Source organism: Austrofundulus limnaeus, unplaced genomic scaffold, assembly GCF_001266775.1.
Source record: "Austrofundulus limnaeus strain Quisiro unplaced genomic scaffold, Austrofundulus_limnaeus-1.0 Scaffold97, whole genome shotgun sequence".
NCBI classification, from domain to species: Eukaryota; Metazoa; Chordata; class Actinopteri; order Cyprinodontiformes; family Rivulidae; genus Austrofundulus; species Austrofundulus limnaeus.
Genome location: NW_013952499.1, coordinates 117775 through 128678, shown reverse-complemented (window position 1 = coordinate 128678; position 10904 = coordinate 117775). Strand labels below are relative to the sequence as shown.

Sequence of the window (10904 nt, the reverse complement as noted above, 5' to 3'; positions counted from 1 at the left end):
GCCTAGTATTTTTACAGTTAAAATAAATGTTTATCAAATAAAGTCTAATGTATCAACTAGTCCTGAATCCCTTTAAACATCTTTATGCTCTGAATGAAACTAAAGAGCTGCTGCTGTCTTTGTTTTTGTCACTTTACTTCAGAGACTCACCTTTTATTTTGAAGCAGCGTCTAAACGAGGCCCTAAAGAGAAAAATTAATGAGTTTTTTTGTAGCTTCATGTTTTTAATCACAACATAAACGATCACCCGGTACAAGGGCGGAGCCGAACGTTTCTGACGGTACCTGAGACGAGTCGATGACCAGCCAGCGCTCCGTGCTCGTCTGGACGTCCTGACCGCTCAGAGGCTCCCGCAGCCGGACCTTCACCTCCACACGGCCTCCTGTGTGCCGGCGGCCGTCCATCACCTGGAGGAGCAACACCAAACAGGTGACGTGTGTTCAGTGCAGATTAGGACAAACTCATCCAGATTAGAGGCTGTACAGTTTCTTCAGTTCTTAGTGTTTTTTGTCTCTCTGAACTAAAGCCCCCTCACCTCCACRATCTCCCTGATTTCACTCTGAGACTCCAGTTTGTCCAGCTTCACGAGCGCCGACCCGATCGGCTTGTCGCTCCGCAGGAAACCCCTGAGAGACGAAACGAAAACACCAGAACAGATGTTTCTTTCTTCATCTGAGCTTTTTAATCCATTCTCTGTAGCTGTGTTTCCATCGCAAATGTGCGCAAAACTTTGTCGATATTCTTTTAATGTCGAAAAACACAATTTCGCAATTGTGAATACGCTTTTTCTCGCAATAAGTCATTACAAACATTGTGGCAATGGATGTAAACATGCATATTGCTACCATGGCACTAGTGCTCATCATCAGAGGAGACRTCGGCGTCTTATCGAGGCTTTCGAATGACAATCCCCTCATACTTGGGAGCAGCAACATATGCTGCGTTTTTGGGAAATTGTAGTCGGTGAGTTTACTACTTTCTTTTACAACTTTGTTGATTTCACTACTTCTACTTCCTGTTGTCTTCTTTGTTGTCGTGTTTTTCGCCTGTAGAAACAGCCGRTTGTTGATCACGTGACTCCCGTGATGCAATAAAAGTGTTTCCATTGCAGTTTTGCGAAACATACTAATTTCGATACGGCCGAAAAACCACCTCTTCCTAGCGCAAAAACATTTTGTCGAAAAAAGGAAGTTTTTTTCGAAACTGACGTGTTTCCATTGAGCAAAATTATTTTGGAAATTCTAATTTGCGCATTTTCATGGTCAATGGAAACAGGTTGGAGTTATTGGGCCTCATGCAAGAACCGTTCGTACGCACAGATTTGTTCTTAAGTTGTGCGTACGAGTGATTTAGGAGAATTTGTGGCATTCACCAATGTTTTCGTATTCTAAGATTTTTTTCAGATACGAACAAAATTCACGAGTGGTCCAGACCTGTCGTATATTTTACCAGCAGTCAGTCTGCTGTTATCCAGACGGGTTTTCTTCATTAATAACTTTATATTTCGTTAGTTTGAAGATATTTTGAGTTGAAAATAAATCACACTCCATAATTATGTTGACAATAGGCTATTCTGCTTGAATTAGAGTTATAATTTTAAATGTAATAATTTAGACTAACAATATAAATTGTACGGTGTGCAGCGCTGCGGCTTCTGAATAAATGAAAATGATTTAACACAGTTGTTTATACTTTTAGCAGCTCTTTTTATTCCACAGCTGACCTGCTAAAAATGACAGATTTTCTTTTCTGGATCTCTGACAGACGGACTTCAATCTCTGAACTCAAAGTTTTTCTTTTTAGTTTTCGCTGTCATTTTTCATGAATGGACACTTCCTGATATCTGAGGCAGGAAACATAGCCTTATATGGTGTTTTTGGGGTGGTAATTATGCTAATCTCCTCTCGCGTGCACGAGCAGCTGGATATGAACAGGTGGAATTTACGCAGCTCATTTACACACTTTTCCTGAAGATAGAAGAGTTTGTTGAATCTGACGTGACATGTTCGTACGAACCCTTTGTACGAACAAAAGTAAGAGAAATTTAGGATAAGAATACAAACATGTTCTTGCATGAGGCCCATTCTTCTAATAATCTGCAGCACAGCTGGGCTTAAACAGGTTGTGATCCGATCCGGAGACTCACCCTTTGTGCAGCAGCTCCAGTTTCAGGCCTTTAGACGCCACGAGTCTCCGGAAGCCTCGGTGGTTCCGGTTGATGGACAGTGTGAAGCTCTGGTTGTATTCTGGTAAGAACATAAGAATGTTCTGTAAAGTTAAATTTAACCTAAAATACTTCTAAAATTAAATAAATCCAGATTAGAGGTTAGAAAATATGTTTTACCTGGTGAGTTAGTGTTTTTTATGACATTTGTTTTGTGTTTCTGCGGCTGCTCCTGGTTAAAAAAAATTAAAAAAAAATTTTAGAAACATTTGCTCTAAAAGGATTTATTATTGAAGTAAAAAGGAGGTGAAGTTTGAGGCACTGACGGCGCTGGGAAACGGGAAGTCAAACTTCACGTAAGCRTCCAAATCATTGGGTTGAATCCCTGAAGGAGGAAAAATAAAAACTAAACACGTTTTTTTTCACTGAACGTTGGATTTAAAGAGAAAAGAAGAGTTTAGAGTCATATTTTACCGTTGGGAGCAGGAAGGTTCAGCCCTTTGACGATGATGATCTGCAGGTCGCTGCTGCTCAGCTCTGGAAATATTCTAGAAACATAAGATTTACTAATCAAAAGCTGAAGGATCATTTCTAACACTCGGAGCGATAAATTTAAAAAAAACAGAGTTTTAAATGTGAAGGCGGAGCTCCCACCTCACAGTCCGAAATGATTTCTCCTCAAAGTGATGTTTGGGAGGAGGCAGGCCTCTGGACTGAGACAACTTCAGCACCTGCAGACTCTTCTCACAGCTTCGTGCCATCTTCTCAAACCTGAAACCGTCACTCCAGATTTCAAACAAACGAGTTGCTGAAACAAAAAAAAAAAAAGTACGAACTCTTTAAAAAAAAAAAAGAGCTTACTTTGTCGTTTCGCTGACGTTGCCGAGGTGTGTGAACTGCTTGGAGTGAGTCAAACATTTCTGCAAAGAAAGAATCGTTCRGTTCTCATCGTTCCACAGATCTTTATTCATCTTATTTCCTGTCACTGCACCTGCTGCTGCTCCTGCAGGATGTTGGCCAGCTGAGTGTAAACCTGCTCCGCTTTGCTGGAAATCTGCACGTCGCTGTGATGAACCAGGATGAAGTCCTCGTCTTCGTCACCGGGGGGCGACGGCAGCTTCCAGACACAGAACAACAGAGAGGATTAGGACCTGCGACGGGCAGTGTTCCGGGTCCGACGGAGTCCGTCTCACCKCGCTGAGGTCCACTGGTTTGCCGCCGCGAGCCGCTTCGATCAGGGGGTCCAGGGTCTTGGCGGTGCGGAGGAACAGCTTGGCCTGCTCCACGTCCTGCTTCTGTTTGGCCTGCAGAGCCGCCTTCAGGTACTGCTTCCTGCGGCCCTCCAGGAGCTCCAGCTGCTGGGCCGCTGCAGGACGATTTTAAACCGTTTGAAAGCTGGGAGGACTTCCTGCCGCTTCACAGGTTTAGTTGAACCCACCTGTCGGGGAAAGCCCCTCCCCCTCAGTGGATCCCTCGGGCGATGCCGGCTGAGATTCTTCTGGATCGGCTGTTGGGACGTCCAGCGTGGGTTTTTTYTGCTTTTCTGGAACGAGCTTCGGCTGCAAAAAGACAGAAAACATCACCGATGTGTTGGAACGGATCAACGTTACTCATCGCATCGACGCAGAGACTCCACCTCTTCCTCTTCCTCTTCTGATGCAGCGTCACCAGGGGCAGCGAGCTGATTGGCCGCTTCGAGAGCAGTGACAAAACCCTGCTCTGCCGCCGGCGCCTTCTGGCCCGGGATCGGAGGAAATCCTGAAACGCCAGAGGCAGATCTGTTACCAAGGAGTCGAGATTAAAAACTTCATTTAAAACTTGAGTCTGGACCCACCSGGGGGAACCGGCAGCTCGTCGAAGTTGACGGCTCGTCCTGCTTTGTGGGCTCGGATGGCGCTCTGATATTGCTGCAGAAGAACAGCCGAGGCTCAGAGGTAAATTTAAAGAGGATCTGTTGGTTTTTATTTACGACACGAAAAATAAAGTTTTTTTTTAGTTTTGTACCTTAGCGATGCGGTCGTGCATTCGGGCCTTCCGGTCGTCTCCGCCAGCTTTGGCCTGATTGGACGCCTCGGCGTATTTCKCTCGTCTCTGTTCCAGAGCCTCCAGAACGTCCTTGGGAGCCGAGGGAGCGGCAGGAGCTGAAAGGGTACATTTTTTACATGCAGTTTGATGTCGTCACGCAAGAAAACCTTCAGTTTTACCACGAGAACATGTACTAATTACTACCAAACAGACTCAACATTTTATTAAATAAAACTTAAAAGTCTCAATAAATGAGTTCAATCAGAATTTAGTGTTTTAAAATGTCAAAGTTGTGTCAGAAATAACCTTTGTTTTCAATAACATGATTCTGTAAGAGAAGATTCCTGCAAATTAAAACAAAATGAATAAAGAAAATAGAAACAATAAAAGCTCAAACTTCTTCACCTGCAGCAGGTTGTTTCTGTCCAGAACTTCCTGCTGCACCTTCAACACAAAAACAGATTAAAGAGTTCAGTTTTTAGTTTGTTAAACAAATTCATCTCTTATCTGAAAGTATTCAGTCTGTGTCGTACGCTCAGAGCGACGTCACAATATTTCCCTCTAAATGATCCAGTTTCATTTTCAGTTTCTGAACTTTTGTTTTCATCAGTTTGTTGAAATTTATTAAAAAGCTGAAAGAGTTGAATCAAACTGATGAAAACAAGAGATAAAATTAGACAAACAAACRCATAAAAGCTTTAAATAGCCAAACAACGGCTAGGAGCTAAAACCTAGCCTAGCTAAACATTAGCGCCAGAAAAACTGTCACTAAATGCTAAAACTAGCTAGAATAGCTGCTAATAGCTAAAACTACGAATACAATGACTAAAAACTAAAAATAGCACAAAGGTAGCTACAGCCAGCAAATTGGTTACTAAAAGCTGAACAAAATAAGTGTCTAAAAGYTACAACAGGCATAACTAGTAGCTTGAAGCTAAAAATAGCAAGCGTAGCTTGATGCTAAGCAGGCTAAAGGATAAAACCAACAAAAACATCTGGTAATAGCTAAAACTATGAATACAGTAACTCCAAGATAAAAAAAAAAGGTAGCTAAAACTAGCAACATGTTTGCTAAAAGCTAAAATAACAATATGTGTCTAAAAGCTACAGCTAGCAAAAAATAGTAGCTTAAAACTAAAACCAGCAAGAGGATCTTAATGTTGATCAAGCTAAAGGATAAAACCAGCAATAAACACATGGTAATASCTAAAACTATGAATACAATAACTAAAAAATAAAATCAACAAATGAGAAGCTAAAAGGTAAAACTAGCACAAAAGTAAAACATATGCTAAAACCTCAACTAACAAAAAAAGTATCTAAAAAGCTACAACTAGCTAAAAATAGTAGCCTAAAGCTAAAACCAGCAAAAGTAGCTTAACATTAATCAAGTTAAGGATAACATAAACATCTGGTAAAAGCTAAAACTATGAAAACAATGAATTTGAAAATCAGCAAATAAGTAGCTAAAAGCTAAAACTGGCTAAATGRGCTTGAAGCTAAAACCAGTAAAAAAGTAACAAAAAGCTAAATCCAGCAAGAGTAGCTTGACGTTAAAAAAGCTAAAGGCTAAAAATAACAAATCATATTTACTAAAAATGAAAATTAGCTAAAGCGCGGCTAAAAGTTAGAACGTAAGCAGAGCAAAAGTTTCAGTTATTCATTTATTTGTTTCAATTGGGATAARAACCTAAATAAAGTGATTTAGTTTAGTATAAAACCTGTGAAGTCCTGATRAAGTGATTAATCTGGATCAACAAAAACAAACTTTAAACAGGAAARCAACAGAGATAATCCTGACCTTGTCCAACAAGAAGCACCTTTAATATAAATAAATACTTTTTTAAATCCAAACAGAAACTATAATCTGATTCCAGAAGTCCTGACCTTCTTCTGGAGACGGAGGAAGACCTGCGAGGTCGACCGGTTCTCCTTTCTCCAACGCTTCGATCGCCGCGTCGAACTTCTGCACGAAAACAAAGACAGGTATTTTTTTTTTTGTTTGTTTTGCTTTAATGAGACGTGACGAAAAACTTTATCATCGAACATTCCTGCGAGGCAGTTTGACCCGTTTGGTGTTCAGCTCACCTTACTGGTCAGAAAGTGAACCTTGGCTCGCTCCAGCTCTCCCAGTTTCTTGGCTCTCAGAGCAGCCATCTTGTATTCTTTCTGCCGCTCTAACAGCATCGTCTTCGTCGCCTCCTTCGCTGCAGAGTGAAACGCTCGTCAGTGAAACGCCTCGTTCACCGTCACGCGCCTCTAATACCGGCTGACGAGTTGCTCTGGGACTTACTGTCGGTCCGGTCCGAGACGCCAGCGGTTCCTTCGGGTTCCTCCTCAGGAGACGGGAGGCTGCTCAGAGCGGGAGGAGCTGAGGAGGAAGACTGCTCCTCCTCTTCGCCGCTCGGTGCAACGACGGCGCCCGACTCCTCCTGCTGGGTGGACGTCCCGACGGGAACGGCGGGTTGGGGGTCGACGCTCGGGGCTCCGGTAGCGACGGGCGGGGGGATCTCCGACTCGTTTACAGGTTTCCCCTTTTTCAGAGCGGCTAACATCGACTCCAGAGTCTGTCGGGAAGAAGAGAAACGACCCGCGGCGTTAACGCCGACACAAAAAAAATAACATTTTTATCCAAATCGTCTCGCCGACCTTCAGACCGCGGTCGTATCTCCTGGATTTGGACGTCTCCCCTGTGGTTTTGGCGTTCTTCAGAGCCGTTCTGTACATGGTGACTCGCTCCTCCAGTGTGTGCTGGAGGCTGCCGGGTTCTGCTGCTGCCGCTGAGCTCTTCACTTCCTGCTGCTGCAAACAGGTTCAGTAAACAAACAAACTGTATGCAAACTCTGTCACACACCTTTACAAGTCTGCACAGGGTTCCTACAGCTTAAACTTAAATTTAAGACTTTTTAATACCATCTGAACTTAAATTTAAGACCAATTTCGTAATAAAAACAAATGACAAAAAAATAAAACAGTGGCAGAAACTCATGAATGAAAGTATTTTTGGTTGAAATATTCAAATATTACTAATAGACCAGTTGTTTTTATCCATATCTGACTGCTTTTCATCAAACATAGTAAAAACATTCTTAGCAGTCGGTTTAACGACCCCAAAATTCAGAGTTTTAGGACCCACAGTGGGGTCTTCACCCCAGTTTGCTGTAGATAAAAAATTAAAGTACCTGTGACGTCAAAATTTTTAAGAAAAGTGAATGCGTTTWTGAAAAGACAACATTATTAACATGTTGCAAAACAAATTTCACATTGCTCAGATGGACATTTGTTGAGATATTTGCATGTAAGTAACAGGAAGTGATGTCAAAGGGGAATGTCTGCATGTGAATATTTAAAAAAATAAATGTTAACAATTATTTTAATATTTGAGATGCATTAAAATTATCCTATTTACAATGTGTTCACATTTTTAAGATTTCTGAATAATTGATTTAAGATATTTTAAGGCTAATTAAGGCCTTATTTTTGGATCGATGAATTCAATGACTTTTAAGACTTTTTAAGGATATGCAGGAACACTGCTGAAGAACAGATACAACATTTACGCTCATTTTTTAACCATTAATAAATAATAAAACCTTCAGAGAATTTCAAAATAAAAGCGTATCCGGAAATAACCTGAAAGGAATGCAGACCAAAAAAAAAAACAACAAACAAACCAGGAACAGAGAAATGAAACTGGTTTTCTGCTCTGTTTCGGAGCTGGCAGTACCTGCGCCGCCAGGGCCTCGGCTGTTTCTGCCTGAGAAGACTCTGCGGTGGCAGGTAACGTGGGGGGAGCCGACTCCTCGCCCTCAGCTTCCTCCTCGCCCACCACTTCCTGGAGCTCGGCCTGACGGGACCAACAAACACGTCAACAACAGCTCTGACTGTCTGAACACAGCAAAACAAGTTTTCCATTCATTCTTCAGGAGGTTGAACAGCTGGCATCGTAACTGAAAACAGCATCAAATACACGACTCAGCACAAACCAAGAGGTCTTCATCATCTTCAACGTCTTCGTCGTCATCCTCATCCACGTTTCTCATGCACTCGTCAGCCATTTTTGCGATGTCTTCCATGGGCAGAGGGCCTACGACACAAACAGGACCAAACAGGAAGTCACGTYTGCGAGGGTCAAACAGCTAAAGTCTGATGATTCAGCTGTTAGCTGCTACTTTTAGCTCCTACCCAACATTTTAAGGGCTTAGATTTTAAATAGCTGTTTGCTATGTTTAGCCATTCTTTTCCAGTTTTTTTTAGCAAAGCTTTTGCAACTTTTAGCCTTTAACTAGCATTTTGCTACTTTCAGGTTTTAGTTAGCCCTTTTGCTGCTTTTAGCTTTTAACCAGAATTTTGCTACATTTATTTAGTTTTTAGCTGAGCTTCTGCTATGATTAATTTTTAGCTCGTGTTTTGTCATTTTGAGCTTCCAGCTACCACTTTCATGCTCAGCTAGCATTTTGACACCAATGACTTTTAGTTATGGAAAAGTCAGACAGTCAGTCAGTCAAGTTGCTCCTTTCAGATTTTAGCTAGCATTTAGCTTATTTTGGCTTTTAGCTAGCATTTAGCTTCTTTTGGGTTTGTTTTGCTTCTTCTGGCTTTTAACTCACCTTTAGCTTCTTTTGGCTTTTCTTTTGCTTTTTCTGGCTTTTAGATCACCTTTAGCTTCTTTTGACTTTTGTTTAGCTTCTTCTGGGTTTTAGCTCACCTTTAGCTTCTTTTGACTTTTCTTTTGCTTTTTCTGGCTTTTAGCTCACATTTAGCTTCTTTTGACTTTTCTTTTGCTTTTTCTGGCTTTTAGCTCACATTTAGCTTCTTTTGGCTTTTAGCTCACATTTAGCTTATTTTGGCTTTTAGCTCACATTTAGCTTCTTTTGGCTTTTCTTTTGCTTTTTCTGGCTTTTAGCTCACATTTAGCTTCTTTTGGCTTTTAGCTAGCATTTAGCTTCTTTTGGCTTTTAGCTCACATTTAGCTTCTTTTGGCTTTTAGCTCACATTTAGCTTCTTTTGGCTTTTAGCTAGCATTTAGCTCACATTTAGTTTCTTTTGACTTTTCTTTTACTTTTTCTGGCTTTTAGCTCACATTTAGCTTCTTTTGGCTTTTAGCTAGCATTTAGCTTCTTTTGACTTTTCTTTTGCTTTTTCTGGCTTTTAGCTCACATTTAGCTTCTTTTGGCTTTTGTTTTGCTTTTTCTGGCTTTTAGCTCACCTTTAGCTTCTTTTGGCCTTCAGCTAGTGTTTTGCTTCTTTTAGCTTTAACAACTAAGTTTAGCTTTTAAAAGAAATTAGGCAACGTCATTTATCTGCCTGAATTCAAACTGCATATTTGCAGAAAATGTGATTTCTCTGGTTTATTTTAGCTAAAGATAAAAGTAAGCAAATCAGCTAAAGACAACAGAACTGAACAGAATCATCCGTCAGTAAAATAACCTGCATCACAGACTCCCCATTAAAATCCTACAAAATAAAACTTTTAATTAAAACAGACTCCATGGGTTTAAAAGCACCATCTATAGTTGCTCATAATGTGGGGCAGGTTTGTTGCGATGGGCTCTAATATTTCTGAGTCTCCATGTTCCCGGAAGTAGAAACATTAAACTCACCTTTGCCTTTCTGTTTGCCTTTTCCTTTCACGGGTTTACTTCCGGTGATGGCAGCGAGTTCTGCCTCCAGGTCCGAGTCGTTCTCCCCCACTCCCATCATCATYTCCTCGGGGTTCATCATGTCAACAAACAGACCCATCTAAAGACAGGATTTAGGGTTAAAACCAGCCGATCCGATGATAAAAACATGTTCCTCATCATTTTGTTACCTGCTTGGCCGCAGCGGCGCCCTGGCCTTTAGGCGCCGTCGGTGCTTTCTTATTTTTACCAAACATATTTTTTATTTTTTAAAGAAACTCTAAGYGACAACCCGCTTATCTGTCAGGACACCTAAAATCAGAAACAGATGATGAAAACGTGCTTCCTGTTGTCTGCTAGTTGTTCAATCATGTGAGTTGTCAGGTGGGTCCTRCTGTCGCAGCTTGACAACAAGCTGGAAAAACTGACGCGAAGAATCGGTTAGCCGACCATGTTTCTGTCTTTAGCTCCAAAAGTTAAACAACCAGGAAGAAGCTGGTCGTTACGTTTCCATTAGCATAAAGTTTAAATATTAAAATAAGAAAGGATGTGATGTTTACCGGCTCAGTCACCGCTTCATGAGGTAGTTTTCAGAGTTTCGTTTCTGACATTGCTAGTTTAACTGCGCATGCGCACAATATCAATGTGGTAATGTGWCTCCCTGAGTAATGTCTGCCAGGCAAAAACTAAAACCCTGAGTCTTACCTGCTAGGAAAACAGGACTTCCGGTCCGCACTAACATATTTAGTTCCTTAACTCAGGGGTTCTCAAACCTTTTGGGTCTGGGGACCCCTTACAATGACGAAAAAAATTCCTGGGACCCCCTCATAAACATAAAACCCATGCTGTTTTAAAATATAATTTGTTGTCATTTCAACCCCTAAATTCCATGGGAATATGTGACCCATCATATCGACATGAGGATTAAATCAAATTTGGTCAAAATGACCTACTTACATTTTCAGATTCCTGCTTTAAACGCTAAATTTTGATACCTGGATCATCCTGATATCATCAGCTTATCCAGAGATATGACTTAATTAGTCTTGATGGTTATGATGTTTGGTCTGAATCCTAATTTTATGTTAATTTAT

General features: G+C 41.1%; 1 protein-coding gene across 3 annotated transcripts in view; it reads right to left on the bottom strand.

Annotated features, from left to right (window-relative positions):
* cc2d1b (coiled-coil and C2 domain containing 1B) overlaps nucleotides 1-10423 on the bottom strand; it is a 13035-nt gene extending 2612 nt beyond the window's left edge. The window contains exons 1-25 of one of the 3 annotated variants that reach the window (XM_014012978.1): nucleotides 10371-10420; nucleotides 10002-10122; nucleotides 9793-9931; nucleotides 8176-8276; nucleotides 7917-8036; nucleotides 6839-6991; nucleotides 6483-6756; nucleotides 6278-6396; nucleotides 6077-6155; nucleotides 4595-4633; nucleotides 4169-4305; nucleotides 3999-4071; nucleotides 3801-3922; nucleotides 3603-3723; nucleotides 3358-3530; nucleotides 3156-3281; nucleotides 3026-3084; nucleotides 2819-2935; nucleotides 2639-2712; nucleotides 2491-2549; nucleotides 2345-2396; nucleotides 2147-2246; nucleotides 536-626; nucleotides 285-407; nucleotides 151-182 (exon numbers count right to left, since the gene is read on the bottom strand). In XM_014012978.1, the coding sequence (XP_013868432.1) occupies nucleotides 171-182; nucleotides 285-407; nucleotides 536-626; nucleotides 2147-2246; nucleotides 2345-2396; nucleotides 2491-2549; nucleotides 2639-2712; nucleotides 2819-2935; nucleotides 3026-3084; nucleotides 3156-3281; nucleotides 3358-3530; nucleotides 3603-3723; nucleotides 3801-3922; nucleotides 3999-4071; nucleotides 4169-4305; nucleotides 4595-4633; nucleotides 6077-6155; nucleotides 6278-6396; nucleotides 6483-6756; nucleotides 6839-6991; nucleotides 7917-8036; nucleotides 8176-8276; nucleotides 9793-9931; nucleotides 10002-10067 (2529 nt within the window). In that variant the 5' untranslated portion in view covers nucleotides 10068-10122; nucleotides 10371-10420 and the 3' untranslated portion in view covers nucleotides 151-170. Of the gene's footprint in view, nucleotides 1-150; nucleotides 183-284; nucleotides 408-535; nucleotides 627-2146; nucleotides 2247-2344; nucleotides 2397-2490; nucleotides 2550-2638; nucleotides 2713-2818; nucleotides 2936-3025; nucleotides 3085-3155; nucleotides 3282-3357; nucleotides 3531-3602; nucleotides 3724-3800; nucleotides 3923-3998; nucleotides 4072-4168; nucleotides 4306-4594; nucleotides 4634-6076; nucleotides 6156-6277; nucleotides 6397-6482; nucleotides 6757-6838; nucleotides 6992-7916; nucleotides 8037-8175; nucleotides 8277-9792; nucleotides 9932-10001 lie in introns of all 3 variants that reach the window. The other 2 variants (XM_014012977.1, XM_014012979.1) reach the window with 2 other exon arrangements.
* Between the last annotated feature and the right edge of the window lie 481 nt (nucleotides 10424-10904).